Source organism: Vigna unguiculata, chromosome 4 (assembly GCF_037176805.1).
Source record: "Vigna unguiculata cultivar grain cowpea cultivar isolate G323 ecotype 2 chromosome 4, ASM3717680v1, whole genome shotgun sequence".
Lineage (NCBI taxonomy): Eukaryota > Viridiplantae > Streptophyta > Magnoliopsida > Fabales > Fabaceae > Vigna > Vigna unguiculata.
In genome coordinates this window covers 3,010,905-3,038,587 of record NC_140795.1, presented here as the reverse complement: position 1 = coordinate 3,038,587, position 27,683 = coordinate 3,010,905, and the positions used below count along the sequence as shown (strand labels likewise).

At 35.1% G+C, this 27,683-nt stretch overlaps 2 protein-coding genes across 4 annotated transcripts; both read left to right on the top strand.

The window, feature by feature from the left end:
• The first annotated feature begins 10,878 nt into the window (after positions 1–10,878).
• On the top strand, positions 10,879–11,409 carry LOC146886646 (uncharacterized). The gene has a single exon (XM_085672600.1). The coding sequence runs from the start codon at positions 10,879–10,881 to the stop codon at positions 11,407–11,409; it is 531 nt and encodes a 176-aa protein (XP_085528726.1).
• A 3,489-nt stretch (positions 11,410–14,898) lies between these two features.
• Positions 14,899–21,124, top strand: LOC114180950 (uncharacterized). Of its 3 annotated transcripts, XM_085672320.1 has the most exons (7): positions 14,899–15,352; positions 17,161–17,286; positions 17,370–17,439; positions 18,197–19,527; positions 19,605–20,571; positions 20,660–20,851; positions 20,940–21,124. In XM_085672320.1, exons 4-7 carry the CDS (start codon positions 18,203–18,205, stop codon positions 21,102–21,104), a joined length of 2,649 nt encoding a protein of 882 aa, XP_085528446.1. In that variant the 5' UTR covers positions 14,899–15,352; positions 17,161–17,286; positions 17,370–17,439; positions 18,197–18,202; the 3' UTR covers positions 21,105–21,124. The 3 variants fall into 3 exon arrangements, with proteins under 3 accessions (XP_085528446.1, XP_085528445.1, XP_085528447.1); XM_085672319.1 differs by lacking the exon at positions 14,899–15,352 and having other exon boundaries at positions 16,662–17,286; XM_085672321.1 differs by lacking the exons at positions 14,899–15,352; positions 17,161–17,286; positions 17,370–17,439 and having other exon boundaries at positions 17,810–19,527.
• Positions 21,125–27,683: the final 6,559 nt, after the last annotated feature.

The window sequence follows — 27,683 nt, the reverse complement described above, 5'->3', positions numbered from 1 at the left end:
AAGAATTTAAATTTTTAATAAAGTAATTTATTATAAATAAATATAAAAATCTATAAAACTAGAAAAAAGGTCGTTAAGAATTTGTTCATAAAAAAAAATATAATTCAGCAGCAAGTAATTTGAAAATTAAAAAGAAAAAAAAACATAATAAGAATTCAGTGTTTGTGTTTGATGAAGAAAAAAAAAATTGTACTTAGAACGGTAGAAGAAGTACTTAACAAAAAAAAATCTATAATAGACTATACACGTCAATAAAATTCATTTAAATAAAATTATTCTTTTAAATATCTAATTAACAACCAATATATCTCTAATCATACTCTTTTAAATAAAATTATTCTTTTAAAATAATTAATATACATTTTTAACTCTTATCACAATAAAAAAATCTCTTTCAAATATAACAATGAATAAATCACCTTTTATATATATATATATATATATATATATATATATATATATATATATATATTAATTTTTTTAATTTTTTGGTATCTTTTATTCTATGGGTGTAACATTTGGTGGTTTTGGCTAATACTTTGTTGCTTGAGCTTTTTTAAAAAGATTTTCTTTCACTTTCTTTTAAAATGTTTTTCAAGCCTTATTGATATATTATGCGAAATGTAGCTTTTTAGTGCTTTTTTAATTTTTTTTTTGCTTTTTGCAAATGGACTAGTTGAAAATAAAGTACATTTGTGTGAGTTTTCTTAGGTGCCGTTAATGAGTAATGCATACAAATAAAAGAGAAAAAATGACTTAAATTATTTAAATAATTACATTTATTATGTGTTTATTTTTTATGTTCTCGTATTGTCATTTACTTGACAAATTTTAATTATTCTTAGATTTATTACATATAAAGTATTTTCAAATTTATTTTGAGTTGACTTGTTAACCAGCAATAATATTTTATTAATGATGGGAAAATTATTCGGATGCAATTTTCAATACACTATTATTTTGAGATTGAGCCATAAAAGAGAAATATGAGATCTTTGTAACTCATTTAAATAAAAACTTAAATTTATTTATTTTAAATCTTTTTTACATCAAATTTTAATCATCAACAACTTTGTTTTAGTCCAATTAATTCAAATTCTCTAACTCTTACTAACTATCATTAATATTTGCAAGTAGTAACTATAATTAATATTTACAAGTAGTAAATTATTAGATTTATATAATAATTATTCATTAAAAAAATTTGTACATGTATATCGGTCCAAATTAATAATTTATAAATACTATTTAATTAAAAATGATTAAATTTTAAAGTTGAAACAAAGTATTAAAAGACTAAATGTGATACCCCTTTTATTATTCTTTCTTCTTCCATTCCAGAGCACTGAAACCATACACTCACTCCTGCCTATTCTCTTTTGTCTCACCACCACTCTCTACACTGTCACCCTTAAGCACTCTTTATCTAAATCCCTCCTCTTGCAATTGGAACAAATTCTGGAAGAGTGACCTCAATAGAGTCTCCTGCTGTCTCCACTCTTAGCTTCCCTCCCTCTAGATAAGTTTCCATTTTCGTTTTGGGGTTCAATTTCAGCTTAAAACTCGAAATTCTTTTTCTGTTCTGAGTTTGATCAAGTGTTCCTTCTTTCCCTGTGTCTTGATGATGAATTCTTTAGGTTGAACTAAGGAATTCTGCTTCTCCTCTTTTAAGTTGCTTTAACCAAAGCATTCACCAAAAATAGGTAAGGAAAGCTAACTCTTCACTCAATTTTTGTGTAAAATGTGTTTCTGAGTGATTGGATTGCATGATCATGTGTTTAATTGATGTTTGGAACTGCTTATTGTGTGAAATTGAGTTTTGGGTGAATTTGCGTGGCTCTGCATGTGAAGAACAGATGGGAATCCTAGTAATTTCGCCCAGGCGAGCAGCTCTCGCCTGAGCGAAAATATTAGAGGGATGCAAATGTCACTGCGCGAGGTCTCGCCTAGGCGAGTTGGGGTCGCTTGAGCGAGAGATCCTCTCGTCTAAGCGAATCAGCTTAGTCTGAGCGAGAATTCGCTCAGAATTGTTGAGTTGCCACTGTAAGAGGTCTCGCCCAAGCGAGAGCAGCTCCCCTAAGCGAGACAACTCTCTAGCTCAGGCGAAATCCTCTAGCTTGAGCGAGATTCACTGCAGAATTTGATTGATTTCCTGATTTAGATTAAATGAAACTGTGCTAAGTGTATTGATGTGATAATTGTCTATCCTGTACGTGAGTTTTATGAATAATAGTCAATGTGATGGAATTGTGTGAATTTGGTCTGTATGAGAATGTGATAGAATTAGGATTTCAAGGGAAATTTTAAAGATGATTGTTTTAGTGAATGTAAGGACATAAGGACTCAATTTGGTGGTATCCTGACGCTCCTATAACCATTAAGACTCATATAGAGTATAATGAATTATGTCGGGAGGAGTAGCAGGAAGTCATAGTCTATGGACCCGATCCGTCATAAACGTGAAGGGGACTTACCTTGGGAGTGGTTGGGTGAATACCCCTTGTGCCCAAAACTCTGCAGAGTTTGGGAACCGTCACAGGTGCAAGCCACATAGAGCTCCAATGTCACTTACATAATCTGGATATCGAGTCTAGAATTGTGAATACATGTTATGATGGTAGCGATTTGAACAATTCTGATAAATGTGATAAACCTTGATTGGTGCTTAATTATTAAATTGCATGATTTCTCTTTATTTAAGTTAGCTTACCCTTCTTGCATATGTTTATTCTGTGTGTCTTTCTCTTTTGCAATTATCGCCCTTAACGATTGGCATGAGCAGCTAAAAGTGCAGGTGAGGACACACCCCTCTTGGATAGGAGTTGAGTTGTGACTGAGCGTTTTCAGCAGTAGTCTTGACTCTTGTTTTGCTTAGATGGTTGAGTGTTTTGTAACCCCTTTTCTTAGTATAGGCTGTATGTATAGGCAGTACATATATGATTATTTAAGGATGACTGTATTGATACTTTATATCGACCTATTCCTATCATCTGCTTTTGAATTATCATAATATGATGCTTTATTTGATAGCATAAAAACTATTAAAACAGGATATTACAGACCATAAAATACCGATATTAAAATAATCGATTAAAGTACAATTCCTAAATTGTATTACAATTTTTCTCTATGATTACTTTTTCTTTATATTTTTTCTCCGTTTATATTCTTATCTGAATCCCTTTTCTTAATAAAATATAGATTGCCCTAATTTCCATCTTTTCCTTTCTCCTTTCTCTACATGTATTCTTTTGTTTTTAATAAAATAAACTTTGACAAAAATCACCTTTTTATGTGCTATACTTCATTTTTTTTTTCTTTGACAGGTACAGCTACACAAACAATAATGATTTTATTTCAAATAATTACTTTAAAAGTAAAATCATTATTAATTTATTTTAAACTCGGAGTATGAAAGAAATTATGTCTCACATCATGGTATTTTAATTAATTTAACATAATTGTAAAATAACAATGAAATAAAATCTGAAAAACTCCTACACATCTCGTAGTCATGTCCTAGCTCTTATCTTTCAGTGTTGTGCTTCCTCTTCAACATGCATTAACTCCTGATATAAAGATATGATCATCAAATGAGGCAATAACAACCATAAACACAAGGTAAGATAAGATAATATAATAAAGATTCTCATCAAATAACATCCATATCACATGCATCACAAAACACAATCATTCAGTAAATTATGACACTCAGGTCTACATTCAATGGATTATGAGACTCCTGATCGTGACTTCATTCCCCTTCGTACCATGGATCATGGCACTCTTGGTCATGGCTCCATTCACCTTTATACCATGCATTGTGTCGCTTGATGATAGACGTTATCATGTTTTTATTTTATTTTTTTTGTTATATTATTATTTTATTTTTGGATTTGATTTAATATTTCAGGTTTTAATTAATAAAAGTGAAAAATATAAATGTGTGAATTATATTATGCAAATAAGTGGAAATCTCAAATATTTGGAAAGATTATCAATAATAAGCGGAATATTGATTAATCAAAGATTATTAATAGTATTAGTTATCCACAAAGTTAGTTACTCAAGTTCAAGTCCTGAATTGAACATAATTCGAAAATATTGAGTTCCAAAAGATAAAAAAGATAAATCCAACAGGGGAGTTGTAGTACAAAATCAAATACAAAACTAAAGGTCAAATCAAATTTCACACCATTAACTTAGCTAATCATCACTCGCCTAGCGAATCATGCTAGATTAGACCAGCGAGTCGTGCATGTCTTAATGTTTATAAATTGAGGGTCTAACAGAGGTCAAAAGACACACTTGCTTGGAGAGAAATAAACTTGATATATCTACACTTGAAGGTAGTAGGGTTTTTGAAGGCTAAAGGCACTTAATTTCAACATCAATCTTCTGTTAAGTATGTCTAGGAGTAGTTAACTTCATCATTCATAGGAGTTGGGTTTAATGTGTTATTAATTCTCTACGAATTTATCATTCAATATAATTCTTTTCCATCACTTTTTGTGGTTTATCTTTGATTTAACTGCATGATAATTATTGATTGCATATTTGTGTGGTTCTAATTATTGGACACAATATTAGAATCTAAAATAAAGTAGACAATTAATTGATTGTGGATCTAGACATAGACTTCATCATTGGTCATTCATAATATCAGAATTTTAATTTTAATCATTAATGCGAACTCTTGATAAGGAAAGTCTAATACATCAGGGTTCTTAATAAAGTTTAGACTTGTCGCTAAGACATTAGGGTTGGTTAGATAAGGTGTGAATACTATAGTAGAAATTAGAAAAATATTGTTTGGTGTTTTTGCTTTAAATTGGATCATGGAACCAAATTCCGATAAAGTTTTTGTCTTATATTTTTCTCAATCAAGATATTTGTTTCCATTGTGCCAATTCCTATTTATTTTTTACATTTAATTCTAAATTTAGTTTTTATAAGTATAAACCAAAATGTTTTGTTATTTTTACCTTTGATTAGTAAACAACCAGTTTTATTAAATTACATTATTCTCCATGGGAAAGATATTTGAATCTGTTCACTGTGTTACTTGTGTAATTTATCAAACTGATACAATTGTCAGCACGTAACAATCCTAAACCAAACTCCATGAACCTCCAAAATTATCATTTCAGCATGCACTCAATGAGAATGTGTTCATGTTCTCATTGTACTCGTCAAAACTTGCATTCAAGGGAATGCGCTCATGCTCCCAAAACGTACAATCAAATAAAAAATAAAACAATAAATTTGGTCCCAATTAAAAGAAAATCAAATTTATTATTTGTATAAATGATATTAATTAATTTATCTTTTAAAAAAACTGGATTGATAATATTTTAGTTTTAAATACTTTCTTTTTGTAAAAATATGTATAGTTTTAATCTTTAAAAAAACATGGATTAAGAAGTGTGGTTTATTTTTTTATTACAAATATAATTTTTAAACCTAAACAAAAATTATAAAATTAAGTAGCGCAACTTTTTTTTAGTTATAAATATATATTTTAAATTGTTGAAATGAATTATTAAAGAAATGGACAAATTCCAAATCTAGCATTAAAGTTAACTAACTAAAATCAAACTTAATGTAACATCCTAAAAACTGGATAACCTCAAATTAATAAAATGTCACATACATGAATATTCAGAGACTACGGAGTTTGGAATATGAAGGTACACAGTACGCCAAACATACCCATTTTGCATAAAAGAGGCTCCACACGGCCCAAAACAAAGTACACTGATAAAATTAAATATACTAGGTCTTGTACGGACAAGAGAATCATAACTAATAAAATCCTTCAGTGATGGGCCCATAGTGGGCCCAATCCATCAAGCTCCAGCATCCCTATTATCATTACCACTGCCAGGGGTTCTCACATCTACTCACATCAATGGAATTGATGATCATCGCAATAGAGAAAACCACACACAACACACAAGCAAGCAAAAGGGTAAGCTAGTGTAAAGGAATCTTATATCATAATAGTCAACATGCAATTTACAAAGTCAGACACAAATAGCAGGCATTCACCCATAGGTTACCAAATCATTTGAGACCCCAAGACTTGACTTATCCGGATATGTAAAATGAGGCACCACCACGAGGCAGTGAAATTATTTCCTAGCAATGAGGTGTCACCACGAGGCCTTCGCGGAATTACACCCTTACAAGAGGCACCACCACGTGGCCTTCATGGAATTACATCCTGGCCTTGAGGCACCACCACAATACTCGCGTGGAATTACGTCCTTATGTTGAGGCACCACCATGAACTCTCACCACGAGGTTCATGGAATTAAGTCCAATAGGTGAGGCACCACCAGGGACTCCCATTAGGAAGGTCCATGGGATTATGTCCAACAGATGAGGCGCCACCAAGAGCTCTCACTACAAGAGTCATGGAATTACGCCCTACTCACACTTTGTACATGTTTCACCAACCAATCAGAAAGTTCCCATAATACTAATATCATGTATAAACAACCAATCATACAACTCATGCTTTCCAACTCATACACAATAAAGCAATATATCATTTCCACCTCAACCTCATATATTAATCAAGGCCTCATCCCTCAAACCATTCAAGTAAAGTATTCAAGCCAGGCAAACAAGCAACCATATCATTGGCCATTCACATTATAGCACACAACTCGCCCCAGTCTCGCTCAGGCGAGGGAGATCCTCTTGCTCAGGCGAGTCCCTTCTCGCCTAGGCGAGAGCTCGAGCAGTGGAACAATGGCTCCTATGAATTCTCGCTTAGGCGAGTCCCTTCTCGCCTAAGCGAGATTACACCTCGCTCAAAATGGAGACGACTTGCCTGAGCGACAGTTCGCGCAGGAAGGCTTGGGCGAGCCTCTGTTAGTCTCGCCTAGGCGAGACAGGCTCGCTTGGGGAGCCTCTGTTATTCGGTTATAAATATAATTTTTTAAAACAATATAGGAAAACATACTTTTTGAAACATACAATTAATTTAATTTTTACATAATAAAAAAGAAGAAAAATATTTAATATTAAGAATATTTATATTATTATTTAATATAAAAATCATAAATATAATTTTTTACTGATAAATTTTTTAAGACAAAATTATTTCATCACGATTATTTTTATATTTTAGTATCAATAAACATATATTATTTTATTTTTAAATAATGTTATTTTAAAAAATAAAAGTAAAATATATTGACAACTATATGTTTATTCATTTTAAAAATAAACTTAATTTAAAAAAATTGGTGTATGATATTCTATTTTTTATAATGATAAATTACATTTATTGACAAAAAAATTCAACTTTAAAAAAGTGAATATTTTTTATAATGACAAACTAAAATATATTATTTAACAAATCAAATAAATAAAGCTGTAAAATAAATTTTCAGAGAGAATTTTTATATAGGAGTGTAAATCATAAAAATATAAAATAAAAAATGAAAAAAATAGTATAAGTTTTTATAATTTAGATATAAGATATTTTTTAATAATTTATTAAATGACCAATTAATTATAAGTGACAAAAGGATAAAATTAAGAATAAAAAATAGTTTAAAAATAAAATAAATGGATAAGAAAGTAAAATAAATTCTATGCGCGTATGATATGTAGAAGCAAAATAAATATAAATGAATAAATTAAAAAGTAAAATAAATAAATGAAAAAGTAAAATAATCTTTATGTATATGTGACAGCAAAATAAATATATTAAAAATTTAAATTATTAAATAATTAAAAAACTAACTTTTTGAAATTTTTTCAATTAAATAAAATGGTTAATAAAATAAATTTTCTAATATATTCTTTTTTATATTATATTATAATAGATTAAGAATAAAAAAAATTTAAAATAAAAAAAATAAATAAAAAAGTAAAATAAAATCTATACACATAGGAAAGCAAAATAAATATAAATGAATAAAATTAAAAAGTAAAATAAATAAATATTGTAATGTCTTCTTTTTATATTATAATGATAGATAATAAATTAACATTAAATATTATATTTTATAAAAAAAATAAAAATCTACCTAATTTAATTTTCATCAATGTAATATATTTAAAAAAAAGTTAAAAATTTGGTGGGATCATACTCCTTGGTTAACAATTAAGATCTTTTCTTCAAAAACTTCTCACCATATTATTTATTCTTTTAATTCTATTTACTCACCTTACAAAGAATAACTCTTCGTACACTTGTCTTGCTTATTTTTGGTTTCATTCTCATCCTTAAAATCCTACAAACTTGTAAGAGATTTTACATAATTATTATAATAACTGCAAAGTATCATATTTATTTTTTTATACTTTTTGTTTCTATTGCTTAAAATTAAAATTTTTTATTATATCTTTCAAATAAAATCTCATACCTTAAAAATATTACTAGTAATATCCTTAAAAATTATATAAAAAAAGACCTTAAATATAATTCTTATTCGCTCTAAATAATAAAATATATTATAACATAATAAAATAACTCTTTCGAATTAAATAATATATATTCCAAAATCATTAAAATTTTCTAAGATATTAACATAAAAGAAAAACTTCTCAATAAAAATTTTCAGTTTCACTATAAATTAAAATCAACTCACAAAGAAAATAAAAAAAATACGTAAGTTAATTTTAACTAATTCATATATATAGATAGATAAAAACAAAGTTTTAGATATTATATATGCTATAAGTAGGAATGTGAAAATAATCCGTACCCGCAGGTATCCGCGGATAAAACCCGCAACGGGTAGAAAACGGATATTAAAAATAGATACTCGCTATCCACGGGTACATGTATTTTTGATACCCACATGTTAACGGAGCGGATACGGTATCATAGTATCTGTACCCGTAGTATTTTTGATACCTTCATTTATATATATATATATATATATATATATATATATATATATATATTAGTTAAAAACATTATGAGTCTTCATTCAATAATGGTGGTCAGATTCTTACCCCACATCGGAGTAGATTACTTCCAAATATTGTGGTGGCATTTATGTGTCTTCAAGACTAGTTATGGACCAATATGGAAGGTAATGAAATTAACACTTTTACTTAGATATTTTAATTAAGTGATTGTTAGAAATTTTTAATGAACTTCTTATGTTTTCAGGCTCTTCTAAATTAAAATTGGACAACATGAAACTTTATATAATGTTGCAAGATGTGAACATTGATGAAGTTAGTAATTTCTTTAATATTTCATTCAAAAATAAACTACAATATAAATTGTTACTGACTTTTTATTAGTTTGTTTTTCAAGAATCAATCAGAGAAGATGGACTTGTTGATTCAAGCCCTAATTATGGTTAAATATTTGTTTTTTTAAATAATTTTGTAGATACTCGTGGATATGAAAAAATTAGGCGGTTACCCATATAATGGATACCCGACGAATATAGGTACAGATACAGGATGAATATTTATCCAGCGGATAAAATACCAAAAAGCTACTACACGTACACTACCCGCCTCGTTGACATCCTAGGGTTATAGATGCGTATTAATAGAGTCTGATCAGGTTACTCATTCCCTAAGGTAAGAATGATGTGGATCTCAAGAACTAGTTTAAGGTTTGGTCTTTCTTCTTCCATTCCCAAGTTTCATCCATTTCTTTCAAACCCTTCTTCCCTCTCTTCGTTTCGCTCTCACACTCAGACCCCATTACTTGACGATCACTATGTTCCTCACGTTGTTTTCCAATTCGATAGCATGATTCAAATGCGTCATGTTCCTCCCATATATGAATTTGATAAGATTTTGGGATGCCTTACAAAGATGAAGCGCTACCCTACTGTTATTTTCCTTTCTAAGCAAATGGAGATCAAGGGAATTCGCCATAGTCTTATTACTCTCAGCATCCTCATCAATTGTTTATGTCACTTGTCTCAAATGACATTTGCTTTCTCTGTATTAGCCAAAATTTTCAAACTGGGCTATCACCCAAATGTCATAACTTTAACTACACTCGTCAAAGGTTTATGTAAGAAAGGTGAGTTGAAGGAAGCATTCAGATTTCATGACAAGATGGTAGCACAAGGATTTCGGTTCAATGAAGTCAGTTACGGGACTTTGATCCAGGGATTGTGCCATATTGGAGAAACCAAAGCTGCCATACAATTACTCAGAATAATTGAAGTTCGATCAATTAAACCTGGTGTGGTAATGTACAGTACAATTATTCACCATCTATTCATAAATGGACTTGCAAATGAGGCTTTTGATTTGTATTCTGAAATGGTTGCCAAGGGAATTTCTCCTGATCTTGTAGCATGCACTACTCTGGTTTATGGATATTGCATTCTACATCATTTACAAGAAGCAATTGACTTCACAAATGAGATGATATCAAATAACATCAGACCAAATATTTTTACCTATAATATACTCATCGATGCCTTGTGTAAAGAAGGAAGGATAAAACAAGCCAAGAATGTGTTAGCTATGATGGTGAGAGCTTATGTGAAACCTGACATTTTTACCCTCAACACTTTAATGGATGGGTATTACTTAGTTAACGAGGTGAAGAATGCAAAACATGTATTCAACCTTATTACCAAGGTAGAAGTGACACCTAACGTTTACAGCTACAATATCATGATTAATGGATTATGTAAGAGTAAAAAAGTGGATGAGGCAATGAATCTCTTTTAGGATTGCATAAGAGAAATATGGTTCCTGATACAGTGACCTACGGTTCTCTTATAGATGGTTTATGCAAATCTGGAAGAATAGTGTCCTAACCATACCTAAGTATATGGCCCCAACCATACCTAAGAGAAGGACAACACCTAGCAGCCCATATACTTCACAAGCTGCATCCTCCAAGATCTAGAAACACGATACCAGATGGTAGAGAAGATAGCCCTTACACTAATAATAGCAACCCACCGATTACGATCGTACTTTCAATCCCACACCGTCATCATTCGAACAGACCACGCCATACAGAAAATCCTACAAAAACCAGACTTGGCAGGCCAGTTATCTTCTTGGGCCATTGAGTTGTCGGAATTCAATATCCGATATGAACCGCACAGACCCATCAAAGCACTGTGCTTAACAGATTTCACCAACGACCTTCAAGAGCAACCCCTCATCCAAGACACTTGGTGGACAATGCACGTAGATGGCTCTTCAAACCCGCTAGGCGCCAGCGCAAAAGTAGTATTGGAAGGACTCGGTAGTATCCTCATAGAGCAATCCCTCTGCTTCAATTTCAAAACATCCAACAATCAAGATGAATATGAAACTATAATAGCCAGCCTCAACCTAGCACGAGACGTCGGTGCCAAGAAACTACTGTGCAAAACGAACTCCAAGCTTACAGTAGGACACCTCAACGGCGAATACCAAGTCAAGGACCCCATGCTCTCATAATATTACCACATGGTAACATCACTCACTGAACATTTCGAAACCTTCAAAATCGAACACATCCCTAGAAGCAACAATACCAGAGCTGATATCCTCTCCAAACTTGCCAGCACTAAAAAGAAGGGGCGATATAAATCACTCTTGCAACACACCCTCAACACACCATCCATCGAACAACATAACCAATGCCTAAGCATAACCACAACCGGCACCTGGATGGAACCCCTCGTCAAATACCTAGAAGAAAGAGCCACCCCAGCAAATGAAGAAAAAGGATGGGCTCGGAAAGCGGCACGTTACACCTTGATTGGGGGAGAATTATTTAGAAGACCTACTAATCTCCGCCAAATCTAACATTGAAACGTTGAAACAGCAATCGGTGACGGGTACCTCCTTGTACAAGAACTCTGCCTGTCTCAATGCTTTCTCGAAACCCTTCACGTGTTTCGAGTACACAGCTTGTTGGAGACCACTAATCTCATCAGCCGTCTCTTCGACCTCCGCGTTCCTTTTCGCCTGCAACTCGTCCACCTCAACCTGCTTCAGCTTCAGCTTCAACTTCTTTTTCGCAGCCGACATCCCAACCTTCAACCTCTTTACTTCAGCTTCCAATTTCTTCTTCTCATCATCCTAGTTACGCTGATCACGCTCCACCTGTGACTTCAGCGTGACCAACTCATCAGCCAACTTCTTCTTATCACCAACAGCAATCTCCTCCTGCATCATCGCTGACAACCTACGCCCCAGTACAAGACCTCGAGACATATACTCATCTAGAGCCCTCATGATCAAACCAGGATTCGCAGCCTCGACGATAGCAACCTCCGAGTTCGTCAGCTTAATCTCCACCCCCTTCCTCATTTGAACCTTGGCCTTCTCGAAACCGCCCAAATCCGGGTTGTTTGACCCACCAGGCACAACCCCCCGGTTTTCGCAAAGGCCCTTAGCCTCTTCCTATCCTTCCCCACCCCTTTCAATTTCGATACAGTTGGCCTCTTCGCTGCAGCAGGGTGAACAGTCTCCGCCACAGGACCGGCCAAAATCGGCACCTTTGAGGCACCCTCACCCTTTGAGGAAGCCGCCAGCTGGTCCCTAATCTTAGCAAACAAATCCTATGACGCCCCAACCTTCTTAGCATAATGAGCCATCACACCTGCAAAAGAGCAACATATTCAGATTAGTCCAACACATGAACTAGTACGGCTAAAAGAAAACATACCACAAACATCCCGGTTCGGATCATCCGTCAAATAGAAATAAACAATCCATTTTCCCGGGGCCCTAGGCGACAATCTCTCCAACGTATCGACAATCTGCCTACTCGCCACATCCAATGCCTCCTTCGCCGTCAACTCCCATTTTCTAGGAGAACCCGTCCAATAAAGTGGGAATTTCGCCATGCCCCCTTCGTCATAATACCACGACTACTCCCCCACCTCCATGCTTACACGAAAGAACCCGTCCTTGAAATTCTTGAAAGATTGCGTGAACCCGTCAAGAACACAACTCTTAGGTCTGCCCACAAGCGAGACCCAACTACAAGGGTCCATCGGTCTGGTCACATAAAAATACAAGAAGCTATCGGCAGTCAGCTCTAATGTAAGCACCCTACACATCAACCTGAACGCTTGCAAACTACCCCACCTATTTGGATTCAGCTGGGTAGGCGTCACGTTCAACAACCGAAAGACGCCCATTGTGAACTCATCAAAAGGGAGTCGGACGTGCAGCTTCGCAAACATACACGAATACATGTAAAAGAAGTCGGACGTCGCACCCTCTATGCCATGGCAAACACAATCCAGGACACTAACCCATTCCACACGCATAGTATCCGGATCAAAGCCCCTCTCAAACAAATACACACTATTCAACCAAGACCTGAGCAACCGCGACCACCTGTACTTCAAAAAACAGTTCGTTACACCTTCTGCCACCCAACCATACCCGTCACGCTTCGGCCATGAAGACTCTCCATGCTCACTAGGGGGATCCTCACGAATCTCCCTTTCCACCTCAATACGCAAAGACTCGGACGAGCTACTGAGAAACTCCAACCACAATCCACCATAACTTGCATTAGACCCATCGGAATTAGAACCATGGGAAGAAGACAACATACCGTCGAAAAACAGCACGGCACCTCCATGCGAATATCTATAACCTCGAGCCGCTATCTCTCTTAGAAAATTCAAGACGCAAAGCACAAGTGCGAACCAGCCACCACTCATAAGCCTTAAATACCAAACACACACCCCTTCAAATCCCAGCGAAATAGTGTAAGCCAAAGGCCCAAATCACTTTGAAAAACGCACCATGATGCGAAACAGTGCAACCAAACGTCACATCACTTCAATGCACCTTAACAGACGCCAGTAATACCTTCTGACAACCAGCCACAAGCTTCCACCTAACCAGGACGCACGGACCTCTATGCATTGATTAAGCATTAAATTATTCTTTGAATCCCTAACATCACCAATGCTGACTTAGGCATCGGAGTTTCTTTTGCAGGTCCCCTGCTCGCCCCCAGATTCCCTTTGAAGCAAGAGAAGATCAATTCGAGATCAGACGTCCGAGACCCTCAAGTGATTTGTGGATTACAAGTTTTGGTCCCGTAAGAATAAATAGCTTATGTTTGGGATCTTATTGATGAGATGCATGATAGAAATCAACAACCGAATGTAATCATTTACAATTGCTTGATAAATGCTTTATGCAAAAATTATCATTTAGACAAGGCATTTGAATTATTGAAGACAATGATGGAAAAGGGGATTCAGCCGAGTATGTACACCTAGAACATACTTATTGATGGAATGTGCAAAGGGTGAAGACTTGAGAAGGCACAAAAGATCTTTCAAGATCTTTTAATTAAAGGTTACCCTTTAGATGTATATAGTTATAGTATTATGATTGACGATCTTTGTAAAAAGGGTTTGCTTGATGAGGCATTGACTTTATGGTCCAAGATGGAAGAGATTAGTTGCATGCCCAATGCAGTAACTTTTGAAACAATGATTACGTCTCTCTTTGCAAAGGATGAGACTAATAAGGCAGAGATATTTCTTCGTGAAATGATCTCTAGAGGCTTGTTATCAACACCCAATTTTGTCCAGATTATAATATATATATTTTATTTATCTATTTATTTATTTATTATTTTTTGTTATTATTATTTTTACTTATTTATTTATATTATTATTATTATTTGCTTACTTATCTTGGTTTACTTTGATTTTATTATGTCCTTTTATCTTATTTTATTTTTATTTATTTATTTTCTTTTCTTTTTCTTTTTCTTTGTTTTCAATTTTCTTCATTTTTATTTTTATTTTATTTCATTTTATTACTATTTATTTTTTTATTATTATGTTATTTTATTTTGTCTTATTAAAAAAAAGAAAAAAAAAGAAGCAGATTTGAAAAAAGAAAAAAAAAGGTAACGAAAAAAATAAAAGGTATGAAGCATTTAATTTTTCTGTTGCCTGAGTTGCCTGTTGTGTGCTGCCCTGCGTTGCTAGTTGCTACCACTTTCCTTAATTGATACCCTGGAACATGCATTGATGGAGCTGCTGCTACTTACCATACCAAAAAAGGAAATTGTATCAGTGAATAAAAGATGGCACGGTAATTGACCGGAGGGGTGGATTGATTGAAGGGAAAAAAAGTGGTCTGGCATAGATAGAGTAAAGGGAGAAAAAAACCGCCACTTCACACCTCTTTACATCTCTCAAACCATGAAAAGGGGATGGATATTTTTTTAGAACAAAAAAGGGGGAGAAAGTGGATTTTTAAAGGAGAGAAACATATTTTCAAAATACCATTTCTGCATAGCAGGGCAACGAAAAAAGGAGAGTTGGGGGAGATCGCAGAGGCTTGAGAGAACAAGACAAAGCCACAGTGAAAAGAGAAAGGGGCAGCACGAGTGAAGGAGCATCAAGAGGTAAGTATCGTTGTCGTGGAAATGAACTGAAAATGTATGTGACTTGTTGTGCATGGTTAAATGACCGAATATGATGTTTTGTTGTGCTATTTTGTTGTGTTCTTTTGCTTGTTGATTCATACGCCTGTGTTGTGATGTTGTGGTCTCCATTTACACAGTGTTTATGCCATCTAAATAAAAACAAAAAAAGCAAAGAATCGGAGTCCAACTACAGCGACTAACATCAATGTCACGTAATACACTCCATCCTCCTTCACCTTCACCATTCTATTCTCCTCCGCCTGTACACACATAACATGACCAGCTTTACCTTCTCAGTCACTTCCCAACCGAACCCCATAGCCACAAATTACCTCCATTTATCCCTACCGTCTCCATTCCCCAAAGGCAGCCAACAACGCACGAGCTTCCATCACCCCTATATTCATGGCTATTGTCCATTCACCAATTCCCCCACTATTACGTACTCCACACTCATCTTCCACCTGCAAAAAAACACATGAAAATACAAAGTTCAAAACCCAGCTCGACTTTCATTCCCAATCACAGATCGGAGACCGATCTTCTCTTCTTCAATCTTCCATCACCTTCACCCTGCAATCAGAAAATCAAGCAGACACACCTCACCACCACTCTTCGTTTTAGGTTAAATCCCGGTTGCGACACCCCTGCATTTTGATTGCCATCGAACTTTTGTGTTCCTTGTGTCGCAACCGGGATCGCGACGGGATGAGAAACCAAAAAAGAAAAATGGGTTTTAAAAAGAGATTTGGAGTCGCCACCATAGTTATTCTGGAAAACTATAAACCATAAAGATAAGACAAGTCTGCGAAAAACCAAATTTTTGGATTCGGGAGTTGGTTACGCGTAAGGAAGGTATTATCACCCTACAGCGCCCGCCCGAGGGCGGTGCCTTTAATTAAAAATGCAAAGTCGATGTGGTTTTCAAAATGTTAATTTTCTCCAAAAATAACAAGACAAAAATGTTAAAAAGAAACAAAAATATTTTTTAATTTTTTGGGCCCGACAAGGATTGACCTTGGTCCTACGTATTCTCATTCAAAATGAGAAATCAGGGTTACGTAGTTCTTTAAAATATATTTGTTTGAAAGAGTTGATGTTTTTATATTTATATTTTTTGGTATTTTTTGAATTATTAGAAAAATGGTGTCACACGACGCGAACGACCGGACAGACACCAAAAGAAGAGAAAATATTTTTGGTATTTTTAGAAAATAAGTGTCACACAGTGCGATCGACCGGACAGACACAATAAAGTGAAACGGGACATTTTTTATTATTTTTTTTAGATTTTTTTTAGATTTTTTTACAATTTTGATAATTTTCAAATATATTTGTTTTTTTTAATAAAAAAATAAATTTATAAAAGGATGAAATTATTTAAGAAGGATAAAAGTGGAAAACAAAAATGAGGTACATGGGTAGTTAGTGGGAGTGTGTGCATTAAAGGTAGGAGTGCAGCAAGTGAAATAAGGAAAACAAGCGCAAAACAAGTAAAGCACAAATGGGTTCTACAGTCAGCAAAAATGGTGGTGCCATGAGCAAAAATTGGGAGCAAAAATTGAGGGGCCTTCTCCCTGCACCTCCAAGAAATCTCCTGCACCCCCAAAATTTACATTTCTGTCCTTATTTAATATCCTGTGAGAATGGTTGAGAACGGTTGAAAGTGGTACGGACGCAGTAAATGAAATTTACTGCGTCAACGTCGCTGCACCCCCAAAACGTGACTATACCTTACTAATGTACTCCCTCTGTTCTCCATCATCCATTCATTCTTGCTTCTTCAGTTCATTCTGTGCAGTGGTCCCTCTCACTCGTCCTTCAGCCCTTCATTCTCTGCAGTGCTTCAGCCATTCATTCTCTGCAGTGTGGTCCCTCGTATCTTTGCTCGTTCGTGGTGGTCCCTGGAAGAGGTTTGTATCCTCATTTGTTTATTCATGTTGTTTTGTTTATTCTGTCACACTATGCATTATTATGATTATTATTGTGATTGAAGGTTGATTCTTAGAAGGAAGTTCTTCTAAGTAACTACGTTAGCTCGTCGAAGTGGTATTTCCGTCAGTCAGGTTAGCCTTCATACCACCATAAGTTTTTGTAAATTGAATTTGTTTGAAGGGATTGTTTGGGATTCAAAATGTATGGGAAACGGAATACAGAATCCGTTTCAAAACTGTATGAAACGGATTCTGTATTCCGTTTTTAAAAAAATTTGCAAATTTTTTTATGAAACGGAATACAGAATCCGTTTCATACAGTTTTGAAACGGATTTTGTATTCCGTTTATAAAAAAATTTGCTAATTTTTTTAAAAGCGGAGTATGAAATGGATTCTGTGTTTCGTTTCGTATAAATTATGATTTTCGTATCATTGCATATGTATAATAACTTATTTCGTTGAAATTTCTGCTCCTTATTATGTTATGGATGTTCTGTCCAACACATCAAACACTTGAAGTCCACACACTTGAACATGAAAGAGAAACCAAAATTTTGTTTTTCTAAACGGATTACATAATCCGTGTGTTAAAGATGTGAAACGGAATACCTATTTCGTTTCATGGTATTCCGTTTGATTTTGTGTGTTGGTTTGTATATTGTGTTATTGGTGAATTTTTAATCTGAGTCTGTGTGATTGGTGAATTTTCTAACTTAAATTATGCAATGAATATGAACATGCAATTAGTTTTCAATTTTTGAATATGAACATGCAATTAGTTTTCAATTTTTGATACGTGTTACATTCACTCGTTTTCTGTGATACGTGTTGCATTCTTTATGCATTTAGATAGGTTATTTACTTATTAAAATTTCTTTTTTATTATAGTTCATTATGGAAGAGCATGAATTTAGTTATTTGAGTTTTTTGGATTCTCAAGCGGATTCTCAACAAAATTGTAGTCTCATGTCAGAGTTTTCTGATTTTGTTCATGATATCTGCGAACAAGATTATACATCTCATTTTACAACCGATGATATTTTCTCAACACGTGAAGATTTAATTAAATGGGTTAGAGGGGTTGCTTATAATCTTGGGTTTGTCGTTATTATTCTAAGATCGGATAAATACAATGGACAACCAGGAAGAAAGACCCATGTATTATTAGGTTGTGAAAGAGGTGGAAAATATAGAAAATACAAGTCTGATGCACAACCCAGTTTATCTGGGACAAGAAAATGTGATTGTCCCTTTAGATTGAGAGGGAGACCCATCTCTGAAGGGGAGGGATGGGTGTTGAACGTAAAATGTGGTTACCATAATCACGATGTCTCTTCTACTCTAGTTGGTCACCCCTATGCGGGTAGGTTGAAGTCTACTGAACAGTCGTTGCTTGTTGATATGACCAAAAGTCAAGTCAAACCTGCAAATATACTTCTCACTTTGAAAGAAAAAGATGATTGTAATGTTACAACTCTGAAGCAAGTGTATAATGCGAGATATAGGTACAAACGTTCAATAAGAGGTTCAAGAACTGAGTTACAACAGTTAATGTTGATGTTGGAACGTGATCACTACATCCATTTTAGTAGATGTCTTGATGAATCTGATGTGGTAAGCGATTTGTTCTGGACCCATCCTGATGCTATGAAGTTGTTAAATTCATTCAACATTGTGTTCTTAATGGATAGTACCTATAAAACCAACAAATATCGGTTGCCATTACTTGAGATTGTTGGTGTGACCTCAACGGGATTAACTTTCTCGGCCGCTTTTGCATTTTTATCTAGTGAAAAGCAAAATAATTTCATTTGGGCTCTTGAAAGGCTAAGAGGTCTATTTATGACGTCCGAGGGTGGTCCACAAGTCATTGTAACTGATAGGGATCTTGCTCTAATGAATGTTGTTGGCATGGTGTTCCCTCAGTGTTATCATCTTCTATGCCGTTTCCACATTCAAAAAAATGTGCAGGCAAAGTGCAAAATGTTAGTAAATTCTGTTGACGCATGGGATGTTGTACTTCAAGCCTGGGAGAATGTCATGGACTGTGAAGATGAATTAAAGTTTAACGAGTGTGTTCATCGTCTTGAGCTTGTTTGCCAGCCATGGCCTGTATTCTTTGAATATGTTAACGACTCGTGGATCATTCCTTATAAGAAATTCTTTGTGAAGGCATGGACGAACAAAGTTATGCATTTGGGGAATACAACATCAAACAGGTATGTTTGTATTTTGCTATTAATTAAATTTTTTTTTATTAATGGTTTATATGATTTCCTTGTATAAATTGTACTAGGGTTGAGTCTGCTCACTGGAGTCTGAAGAAAGTTCTTGGAAGTAGTATGGGAGACCTTTGTTCGTGTTGGGATGGAATTCACAACGTTATTATCTTGCAACACAACGAAATTAAGGCGTCTTTTGAAAGAAGTATAAATCTGATCAGTGACTCTTACAAGGCATTAAGTTATAGAAGATTAGTGGGTAATATTTCTAGATGTGCCTTAGAACTCCTTGCTCCAGAGTTGGAAAGAGTAAAGAAGATTGGATTCGATAGTAGTCGTTGTGGCTGCATTCTCAGACAAACTTATGGTCTACCATGTGCGTGTGAATTAGCACGATATGATCCTGGGATTATTCCTCTCCAAGAAATTCATGTCATGTGGACTAGGTTGAGCTTCTCCAATGTCTCGTCTTCACAATCTGAAGGGCAATTATCTATTCAGAGGGAGGTTGATCTACTGCTTAATCTTTTCAAAGAAGTTGATATTGCAGGAAAAGTGACCATAAAACATAAATTACTTGACATAGTTAGCCCTTCCATGACATCGATGTTACCACCACCGAGTAAAGTTAAGACGAAAGGTGCAGCTAAGAGTCATAGATCAAAGAAGTCAACCAAACGTGATCCCTCCTATTTTGAGCATGTGGACGCCTTCATAGAGTCCTCAAGACAAGACACATTTGTTGCAAAAACAGAAAACAAGGTGAAGAGCAAACGTGTAATTGAAGAGAAAGTAATACCCATGCTAGAACAGTTCAATCCTGTTTTTCATCCATATATACTCGATGTTGTGGCGGACGGTCATTGTGGATATAGATGCATTGCTGCATTGTTGGGTATGGGTGAGGAGTCGTGGCCTCTAATCAGACATGATCTATACAAAGAACTTAGCCAATGGCGAGATGAATATGCAACGTTAGTTGGAGGCTATGATCGTCTGGAAGAACTGAGAAAGTCTTTGCTAGTTCAATCACCATCAGGGGTATAACTTCTATACACCACTGTTGAAATTTATGTATTACAAGTTTTTTATGATTTTGTTTTATTATAATCTAATTAATTATATACAGGCTAATCGAGACAAGTGGATGACTATACCAGACATTGGGTATGCGATTGCTAATCGGTATAATGTAATTCTCGTGTGCTTGTCATCAGTTCAGAATTTGACTATATTCCCACTTCGTACATCCCCACCTACTTCGCAAAGTCAACATCGACTAATTTGTATCGGACATGTTTACAATTCTCATTTTGTTCAGGTATATATGTTTATATATATATATATATATATATATATTATTTTTATAAATAACTTTATTTCTCTATTGACTAATTGCGTATTTACAGGTTCGTCTACAAGAAGGCTGTCCATTACCGACAGTGGATATCATATCATCTAGCAATTGTTACCCAAAGGCAAAAGGGTGGGCATCATTTTATAGAGATAGGATGCAAGCATTCCTAGATTTACACATAGTGGATCGTAGTTATGTAGATCTCATGGAAGACTGATATTTGTTGATTGTATTTAAGTATTTCACTGTTGTAGTTTGTAATAATTTTACCAATATATAAAATTCTAACTCCTTTGGCAAAGGGACGAATATATTTTGGCCTCATTGCTAACATTAAATAACTTAATATAAAATACCATATATAGATGAAATATCTTAACATAAAATCCAATACAAATGTCAACTCTAACATCAAATACAAATAAATCGACTATCCAGACGTAGATGGTCATCGACCTCGAACTCTACGTCCTCCTCTAGTCTCTTCCTCTTCAAGTCCATCTTGAGCCATCTGCAATAACTCATGAGTGCGATCCCAGGCAACTGTGCCCTCAGTAACATCTCTGCAGTCTATCATTCGATGAAGACCACCTACAATGCGTTTCACGAGACCCTGTCATAATAACAAGTTAATGTCAAATATTAATAGTTACTAATAATATTAACAACTAAATGTGTGACATACCAATAAACCACTGGAAGATGATGACGGTGACGTCCTCTGAACTGTTATGTCATCTAGCAAATTCCGACGAAGTCGGGGCACAAGCACAAGGCTAGGTCGGTCGACCTCAGCTCCACGTAAAATGTATGGATGGGAGACTCTCCTAAACCACTGCAAATATCCATCCGAACATGAAAAGGGAGCTGGTGCTTGGACCACTTGATGTACAACAAACTGCTCGTGCTTTTTCCACCGATCATCAATAGCCTCAAAGTCCATCATGGGAACCGAACTAGGCGGTCGTGGAATAGGCTGGATGAAGCAAAATTGTCGCAACACACGCTCAGGCAAATGACGTTGTACGACGGTCCCAACCCTCAGGAAGCCAGAAAACATGCTATGTGTTACCAGTTGTCGTGCAGCTCTGTGTGCTACATATGGGTTCCAAATCATCCCATCATATGTCAAGCCATCCAACTGGACTCTAACATCAACTATAGCGGAAATGGCGCGTCCAGTGACATAACGTAGAGCACGGGGTTCGGTCTCCACATATGTATCCCGTACTTGCTTCCTTCCCAATGTAGGGAAGTGCTCGTATATCCAAGCCTGTATCAAATAATATTTCATTTAACCATTATCATATAAAACTAAAAACAAGTCAAATAAAGAATAAAATGTTATATAAATGGGTACCTGCAGAAGAGGTAGATATCCAGCTAATTGCTTTGTATTTGCAAAGCTGGCATCTCCTAGCTGCTCATATAAGTGGACAAGAGCAGCAACTCCCCAACCATATGTACGACATGTGGAAAGATCTCTAAATAGGTCGAGATAATGTGTACGAACATAGGTGGCGCTTTTGTTAGCAAATATCGTGCATCCTACAAGGTGCAAAAGATATGCACGTGCAGCAAACTCCCATAGCTCGTTTTCACAACAACTGTGATACAAGTCTCTCAACCAGCTCAGTCGGACCTGTGCACCCCGACTTTGATTCAGCTCCACACATGCCATGGCCCGGTCAACACCGAGAAGTGTCGTCAAAATCTGAACAGAATCTTCATATTCCAGATTTTCAGTGGAGCAAAAGTTTCCACTGATGGAAAGATGGAGAAGTGACGATACGTCATCCAAAGTGATGGTCATCTCTCCAATGGGTAAATGAAAACTGTTAGTCTCGGGATGTCATCTCTCCACGAAACCCAATACTAACCCAAGGTCGATATATTCATATAAAATGTCGCACAAAGGCGATAATCCTGAAGCTAACACAAAAGGTGCAACAGCAGGGTGAGGACGTCCTAATTTCTTAACTTTTTTAATATGGGAGACCACTTTCACAACTTGATCCTATCAGAAGAAACAAACAACAATAAAAATACTTAACAGCAACAAAAAATTAAACCTATATAAAAACTTCTTACTCACCTGGCCATCCCATATCATGCGTGCAACATGATCCTGGTACTGCGTCAATAAAGATGTATCATATGGCCCACCAGGAAATCCTCCACCATCGTTATCAATGACCTGCTCGTCCTCCCGAGGAACGTCAGGAACCTCATTCTCAACAATGTCATCCTCAACAACATTAGCCTCATGCTGACCCCTTCTACGAGCCGATGCTGTCGGTCTCTTTCGTGCAGCACCGTGTCTGGAACTTTCGGGTGCATCATTTGAACCACGTCTAGATATATTTCCTCTGCTCCTAACCATATCTGTAATAAAATAAAATACAAATTAATAAATAAAAAAGAATAAATACTCGCACTCATCTTTCCTTATTTTCTTTTCCCCGTACAAAGACAAGTGCACGTTCAATTTCATCAAACGAATTTTTATATAAAAAACATTAAACGCATACAAAAAAACAAACAGAAACGGATTTTGAAAAAAAAAATAAATAAACATGAAACGGATTCCAAAACCCGTTTTTTAAAAAAAAATTGAAACGGATTACACAATCCGTTTCAAAAAAAAAAAAATTAACGAAACGGATTCCAAAATCCGTTTTTTAAAAAAAAAAAAATTGAAACGGATTACACAATTCGTTTCAAAAAAAAAAATAATAACGAAACGGATTCCAAAATCCGTTTTGTAAAAAAAAAAAAAAGTGAAACGGATTACACAATCCGTTTCGAAAAAAAAAATAAAGAAACGGATTCTAAAATCCGTTTTCTAAAAAAAAAAAAGGGAAACGGATTACACAATCCGTTTCCAGAAAATTGAAAAAAAAAATTGAAAAATGGGGAAACGGATTCCGCAATCCGTTTCCTTAAAAAAAATTAAAACACCACACCCTTCCTCTCCAATGCACACCAGTAATCAACCCAACCCACCGTTCCAGATTTAACAACATCTAAAAACCTACATATAAAATCAATTCAAATAAAAATATACACATGCATTCAAATAAAAATATACACTGTGAAATTTTAAAAAAAAAACGAGTATGACTTACCTGCAAATGAGAAGCCGCGGGAAAGGAGAAAAGGATGGCGTGGCGGCGACAATGGTTTGTTAGAGAAGAGGGAGAATGAATCGGTGCAGTGGAGGAGAAGGATGCTTTGTGGGGTGCAGTGCGGGAGAAGGGAGTGGGGGAGAAGGATACTTTGTGGGGTGCAGTGGGGGAGAAGGGGAGAAGGAAGCTTTGTGGGGGTGGGGAGGTAGGTCAAAGATTCTCAAGAGTGTGTGCAGTGTGTGCAGCGTGCAGAGGGAGAGGGAGAGAATCTGCTTTTTTTTATTGGGGTGCGGGTAGAGGGGTTTTGGAGGTGCAGTGTGGTGAGGGGTGTGAGGGGTGCAGGGTATTTGGGGTGCGCAGTAAATTAAAACAGACACAGTAACTTTTTTTTTTAACCAGGGCAGCGTTGGAAATAAAGGACGTTTTGGGGGTACAGGAGACTTACTTTATTGGAGGTGCAGGGAGAAGCTCCCAAAATTGAGCTCCAGCCTCGCGTTTACTCTTTAGCCACCACCACGACCTCCACCGGAGGCTTCATCGGCGACACCATCACCCTTCACTCCACCTCGCGTGAAACACTGCTGCATCTGCGTCTCCTCCTTCTTCTTCGTCGCGTTCAAGATAGCGGTGGCTTCTTGCGCGCGGGACCACACGACAGTGCCGATCCCCTCACGTTGGCTTCAAGCCCAACACACGAACACACCATGCTCCCTCCAACATTCATTTATTCAAGATTGGATTTATTCAAGACCGGGTGCGTACCTCTTGCAGTTGCTTATTCTCACCCCTTCTGCTTTGGCTTGTGCATTCTCTCTAATCCAGTGCCTTGAGTGCTTCTGAACAGTTCCAGTGCATCTTTTTCTTTGCAATCTCCTTTTTCCCTTTTTTGCTTTGTTATGGTGTGTTATCAACTGCATTTTTAAAACGGTACCATCCTCTCGTGCACGTAAGTTGTTGTGTCCCCTTCTCCACGGCTCTTTACAGCCACCCTATACCTCTGCTGCTGCTACGACTGTCATGGGTGCTGCCACAGTAATATTCACAGATATCCAACATTTCCGTTTTTGTGCTAAGAACCCTCGAGAACATGATAACGTATTAAAATGGTTATAACATTTTTGCATGAACCAGAAAGGATGCCGTCGGCAATTGTTTTTCCTATTATTTTTCTGTTTTCTGATTATTTTGGTGCAGGTAGAAGATGAAGGTGATTATGGGTTGCTTCAGTGTTGTATTGTTTTGTTTACTGTGTATGAAGATTCGGATGAATTGGAGGCAAGTGTGGGCACGTGAATCTGATGGTGATGGAAAAAAAAAAGAGGAAGAGAAGTTTGGTGTTGGATGAATGGAGGGAAACCGTGGCTGTGGGGTTCGGTTGGGGATCTGTTTTGGTGGTTATGCAGGACGATGCAAAGGTTTTGGTGTAGCATATTCCATTTTTTAGACTCAAACAACAACAACCCGCACAATATATCTGACTATAATCCAAAGAGATGAAAATCATGCATATTCATATTCACAAAACGGTATTGAGGATGAAACACACCAACACATCAAGCCCAACACACGAACACACCATGCTCCCTCCAACATTCATTTATTCAAGATTGGATTTATTCAAGACCGGGTGCGTACCTCTTGCAGTTGCTTATTCTCCCCCTTCTGCTTTGGCTTGTGCATTCTCTCTAATCCAGTGCCTTGAGTGCTTCCGACCAGTTCCAGTGCATCTTTTTCTTTGCAATCTCCTTTTTCCCTTTTTTGCTTTGCTATGGTGTGTTATCAACTGCATTTTTAAAACGGTACCATCCTCTCGTGCACGTAAGTTGTTGTGTCCCCTTCTCCACGGCTCTTTACAGCCACCCTATACCTCTGCTGCTGCTACAACTGTCGTGGGTGCTGCCACAGTAATATACACAGATATCCAACATTTTCGTTTTTGTGCTAAGAACCCTCGAGAACATGATAACGTATGAAAATGGTTATAACATTTTTGCATGAACCAGAAAGGATGACACAGTCAAGTCAAATCAATTCTTTTTTTTTTCATTTTATACATTTTATTTTTTAAGAGACTAAAAACAAAATGGTGTGAAAGTAAAATAAAAATTGAAATTGAAATTAAAATTAAAATAAGATAAAATAAAAATAAAAATAAGATAAAGTAAAGTAAAAATAAAAATAACATAAAAATAAAAATAAAATAAAATAAAATAAAATAAAACAAGATAAAATAAATAAAATAGATAAATAAAAAGCAAGACAAAATTAAAATTAAAAATAAAAAGAAATAAATAAATAAAAGAATCGGAGTATATATGTACATCCAAATTAATGTTGATTTTTTTTGTAATGTTTTTTTTCTTTTAATTATTATCAAAGTCAAAATTTTATTTTTTATCCGAACGAAATTGGATGTTGACACCTTAAAATTTAATTTTGATGGTAGAATTTGTTTAAATGATTAGTAAAGGGGTTGAAATCAATGATGACTATGTCTAAATCTTGATGTCTTCGTTTTTCCAAGTTCATTGTACTTCTAGAAATTCTCTATAACATAATAACATCATTGAGAAAGTGTACTATCGTACTATGTTACCTTATTGATAATGATTTAACTCATTGTGCAATGAGAAGATGGCCACTGATAAATTAATGAAGTATAAATTTCAGATATTTTTTATCAGGTTGCAGAAGACAGTACGGGTATAGCATATGCCATGTCTCTTTAGCCTGAATTTCTTTAACAGATCCTACGTTGTCACACTTCCTTCAAGCATATATAATTATAAAAAGGCTGAGTTAGTATCACTATTATTAAGTTATGAGGTGCCTCAAATTTCTAGTTTGATAAGAAAACTGCAATTAAATTAACATTGTATCATAACAAGCACTTAAAAATCCAGTTGTTTATGGGATTACAACCTTCATTTGAACATTCTGAACAAAAATGGAATTCATTGGCAACTAAGTCAAAATGATATTATCATACAAATTTATTTTGCATTTGTATGTGATAACTGTTCCCTCTTTTCTTCCTTAATTCCTACTTCTTTTCATTCTTGTTTTATAATTTCTGAAAGTTTTATCTGATCTGTAGTGAAACTATAAAACTCCCCTTATAGGCTCTAGGACTTCATGTGAAGTGTGAGATTGTCTGTTATTTGACTGTTCCATATATATTCTAGTTATGTTTCTTTATGCTTCCTGTATTACCATAGAACTTGTGTAGCAGGTTGAAAGACAATATCTCCTTAATTTGTAGTTCTCAAATCATCTTTACATGTTATTTTCCTGTCTCCTTAAAATGTAGAAATCTGTAGCTCATTGGTCTTGACCTTATTATCTACCATTGATCAAATGAATTGTGTATACAACTAGTATTTGTACATGGACGGGTATATTTTTAATTATATTTAACATTTAATCATAAAAATTAAATTTATAGAATTGGTTAATTTTATATATGTTATTCATTCATGTGTTTTATTTCATATATAGTTTTATGAAAAATAAATAATTTCAGTTATATAACAAGTTGTAATAAAAATAATATCGAATCTATAAATTTAATATTTTCTTAAAGTTTATAACTAATATTATAAAATATGGGATGAAAATGGTTGATTTACTAAATATTAAACTCAATTTGGTAGTGAAAGAATATATTT

Excerpts from the sequence above, each read along its gene's own strand:
- LOC146886646 (XM_085672600.1), top strand. The coding sequence starts at position 10,879 with ATGGTAGAGAAGATAGCCCTTACACTAATAATAGCAACCCACCGATTA.
- LOC114180950 (XM_085672320.1), top strand. The coding sequence starts at position 18,203 with ATGGAAGAGCATGAATTTAGTTATTTGAGTTTTTTGGATTCTCAAGCG. Across the intron at positions 20,572-20,659 it reads TAGTTCAATCACCATCAGGG|GCTAATCGAGACAAGTGGAT; the intron begins GTATAACTTCTA and ends AATTATATACAG. Across the intron at positions 20,852-20,939 it reads ACAATTCTCATTTTGTTCAG|GTTCGTCTACAAGAAGGCTG; the intron begins GTATATATGTTT and ends GCGTATTTACAG.